This window comes from Diabrotica virgifera, chromosome 1 (assembly GCF_917563875.1).
Source record: "Diabrotica virgifera virgifera chromosome 1, PGI_DIABVI_V3a".
Taxonomy (NCBI): Eukaryota; Metazoa; Arthropoda; class Insecta; order Coleoptera; family Chrysomelidae; genus Diabrotica; species Diabrotica virgifera.
Window position 1 is genome coordinate 76327816 of NC_065443.1, and position 4376 is coordinate 76332191.

The 4376-nt window shown below is 31.0% G+C and overlaps 1 protein-coding gene across 1 annotated transcript; it reads right to left on the bottom strand.

Moving 5' to 3' along the window:
- Positions 1–899: 899 nt before the first annotated feature.
- LOC114334743 (calmodulin-beta-like) lies at positions 900–1839 on the bottom strand. Its single transcript, XM_028284831.2, has 2 exons — positions 1638–1839; positions 900–1259 (listed from the first exon to the last, which is right to left on the bottom strand). Exons 1-2 carry the CDS (start codon positions 1803–1805, stop codon positions 960–962), a joined length of 468 nt encoding a protein of 155 aa, XP_028140632.1. The 5' UTR covers positions 1806–1839; the 3' UTR covers positions 900–959.
- Positions 1840–4376: the final 2537 nt, after the last annotated feature.

The following is a 4376-nucleotide window of genomic DNA, read 5'->3' on the forward strand; positions in this document are numbered from 1 at the left end:
CCTCGGAGGTGTAACCAGAGAAGGTTCCCATTGTTTTCATTCTGGTGGGATATGTTATATGCCATTAGAGTGAAAACTTAGTCTTCTATTTTTTTTATCTTCAATATCATTGGTCTAACGTAAATAAATTAACCTATTTTTTAAATGTAAAGAGATTTAATTTCTTGTTTTAATAGTTTTTTTCTTCCAAACTTGGTATGTATGAATTAAAAATAACAAGTTCTTTTAAAATCTGGAAAAATATACAGGGTGTCCCATTTAAAGTAAATAAGTTAATGGTATTTCCGGTGAAACCGGAAGTGGAGTAGTAACAAAAAATATGGTATCCGATGCCTTTTGCGTCACTGTACTTGCATGCAAAGTTTCATAAATATTGTTCTTTTCGTTTCAAAGATATTTAGTTGGTTCCATACTTTATCCTAACTCTGTATATGATTATTTAATTTAAAAATTAAATAATTATATCGTATTTTCAAAAAAAATCACAAAAATGTGCTTGAAATGTTCATTTCAAACCCTACGCCCTCCCTTAATGATACCTAGGACCATATTTTGATAGGCAACACATGCAAGTCGTATTTGTCTATGTTTGAAATTTAATAAAGAAAATGTTTCATCCCAGTAAACAGATGGGTGAAGGTCGACATAGTTTCGGATCTTAGACTATAAAATTAGCAGGAACCATGTAATCTAATATACCAATTTAATAACATTTGAAGGGCTTTCATCTTCATATTTAGTGGCCTTAAACATACCTATAAGCAACACCGAAAGGGTTATTTCAAATATATTGTTGCCAAAACGAAATACTGTGCCTTTTTGGAAAAGCATCCGTTGGGGACTTGGATTGTAAAACAAAATATAAGTTAATACAAGAGAAAATATCACAATAAAACGACTTTATGAAATATTAATTTATATAAGCATTTAAAACTTTTAAAAAATCGAAAAAGGATATTTTATTTAGAAGCTAAAGTGTTAATATATTCATCGTAGACAACTTCATCGTTTTCATTTACCACAACGTCTTTCATAATTTCTTCAATTTCATCATCATCAAATTTATCACCGGTGCTAGTCAAAATATCACGTAACTCAAAAATACTAATAACGCCAGTACCTTTTCTATCTAAAACTTGAAAGGACTCTCGAAGTTCTTCTACCATATTCGTAGTGCACAGTTTGCACTTCATCATGTTAATAAATGTGTCAAAACTTATTGTGCCGAGTTCTTTTCTGTCAACTTCTGCAATGATTTTCTACAAAAAATATGTTATAAGCAACAGAAAATGCATAAAATTGCTGCTATTAAAAAACTGCTGTGAGTGTGAGGATGAAGGACCTGTATAAGACCAAATACCTGATAGCTGTCATAATAGTCAAAAGTAACTCAAATATCGCTGAAAACATTGTAGTGCTGTCGCCAGGGGGTACAACGGTCTCCTTTATTTAGATGGACTTACCCAAGTTTTTTATGTATTTTGGCCAGTACAACACAAATTTTTTGGGTAACAGTCAGATGGTGGGGTCAGATTTTGAGTAGATAGACACTTGCCAAACAGCGTAATCACAAAATATAATTTATTTTACTTTTGAGTCAATTTTTTTGCTCTAGTAGAAGTGTAGTAACTACGTACCTTTAACTCTGTTTCTGTGGGGTTTTGTCCCAAAGCTCTCATTATAGTTCCTAACTGGGAAGTCGCAATTTCGCCTGTTTGATGTTTATCAAAAAATGAAAAGGCTTCTTTAAATTCCGTAATTATATCAAGTGGAAAACCGTTAGTTATATTTATTTCCTGACTCATGGTAAATGCCACTAATCAACAATGACATTTATAAATTTGATTATATTTAGCGTACTTTGTTTATTTTTAATACAAATAAGGCAGTCAATGAGGGTATTTGGCTCCGAATTCCATCCTAATACATCGATTTACTTGATATTCTCACAGTAAGTATGGAATAGCTTAAGACACAAAGTCTACCCTATGACGATGTGAGCTTTTATCGTGGGAGTGGTTTCCACCTCTTTTTAGGGGTGAATTTTTTTTTAGTTAAAACAGTTACGGAGGAGGCTAGAGAACCTATTTCTAAGCAAAAACTGTTCTATAATTATTTTTTGAAAACTCAATGCTTTTTGAGTTATTCGTGGTTGAAAAATTGGCCATTTTCATTGAAAAATTACACCTTTTCGGACGAATTTTCACGAATACCTTAAAAACTATGCATCTAACAAAAAAAAGAATGTGTGTGTACTTTGTACGCACGTAAGAAGATATCCTTCTATTATACAGGGTGTCCCGAAAAATTGGTCATAAATTATACCACACATTCTGGGGCCATAAATAGTTTGATTGAACCTAACTTACCTTAGTACAAATATGCTCATAAAAAAAGTTATAGCCCTTTGAAGTTACAAAATGAAAATCGATTTTTTTCAATATATCGAAAACTATTAGAGACTTTTTATTGAAAATGGACATGTATCATTCTTATGGCAGGAACATCTTAAAACAAAATTATAGTGAAATTTGTCCACCCCATAAAAAATTTATGGGGATTTTGTTCCCTTAAACCCCCCCAAACTTTTGTGTACGTTCCAATTAATTCATTATTGCGGTACCATTAGTTAAACACAACGTTTTTAAAACTTTTTTGCCTCCTATTATTTTTTCGATAAGCCAGTTTTTATTGAGATGCGGCTTCTTTTTCAATATATTTACGTAAAAATTGTATGGGGGTTTTGTTCCTTTAAACCCCCCAAATGTTTGTGTACGTTCCAATTAAACTATTATTGTAGTACCATTAGTTAAACACAATGTTTTTAAGACATTTGCCTCTTAGTCTTTTTTTATAGGTCACCTTTTATCGAGATGTAGCTTCTTTTTCAAAATATACCTAAAAATGTAAATTATAAATAAATTTTCAGATTATTAACAGGTCTCTATAACCGTACTTAACCATATACAAATATGTGGTGTATTCGAATAATATTCAAAATATCTCGATAAACACTGACTTATCAAAAAAGTACTAAGAGACAAAAAAGTTTTAGAAACATTGCGTTTAACTAATGGTGCCACAATAATAATTCAATTGGAACGTACACAAAAGTTTGGGGGGGTTTAAGGGAACAAAACCTCATAAAATTTTTATGGGGTGCTGCCATAAAAGTGCCACATGTCCATTTTCAATAAAAAATCTCTGAGAGTTTTCGATATATGAAAAAAAAATCGATTTTCATTTTGTAACTTCAAAGGGCTGTAACTTTTTTGTGTGCAATACTGTATATAGGTAAGTGAGGTTTAATCAATCTATTTTTGACCCCAGAATCTGTGGTATAATTTATGACCAATCTTTTCGGGACACCCTGTATAATAGGTAATTTAAACGAAGTAAATCAAACTAACTTTCTTATCTACCACTTTCAAAAAAGAAGAATATCTTCAAAAATTATATAATAATATACTTACAATCATAAAATCTATAAAAAAATAATAACTTGCTTGGGGCTCGAACCCACTTCACGTCTACCGCGCCGTACGAAAGCTGACGGCATTTCAAACTAGACCACATTCGCGTGTACGTCATGTGGGAATATACACAAACTAAACGTTTGCACCATAAATTTATATGAATTTAATAAAATTATTAGTTTGATTTTTGTCGAAATAAAATACAACAAAATATAGAGAAAGAAAACAATATATGAGATGAAGATTTGTAGAAAGTTTGTTCGTAATCAGATTATGTAAATTAAAGCATTGCCTACTAATAGGTAACTACATTATTTTGTTTACAATTTCCAAATACATAGGTATTGAAACTATTAGGTATTTCCAACTGAAACATTTAGAATTACGTACCTGCGGTTTTTCAAAACTATTTAAAAAGTCACTATAATTATAAATTTGATTTTATTTCTGTCCACACATCAATAAAAACTAATATTATACAATATTTTTGTTTACAGATAATCTCCATATTGAACAATTATTGACAGATCATTTCAAAATTTCAACACCCAATCAGAGCCCGTATAACCACTAATACCATACTGTCGGTGTGCGCATTCGCGGGGATCATCAAATTTTACCCTCAATCGATTCGCCGCTAAAGAAGAATATCTTCAAAAACTATGCAAGATATTTTTGTACCTTATAAATAAAAACAAAGAGATTCGTTCCTTCATAAATCTTCTAGTTATAATGCAAAAAGAGATATGGTAGGTGAGAATAGTTTGTTTTTGTTGCATGCTCAAATCGGTGTATTCAACTTGAAATAACAGAGAAACGGTCGATTTTAGGTGTATAATGATACTAATAACTTTCGTAGTGCTTAAAAAGGCATTTAAAATGAGCAATATTAAATGTCGA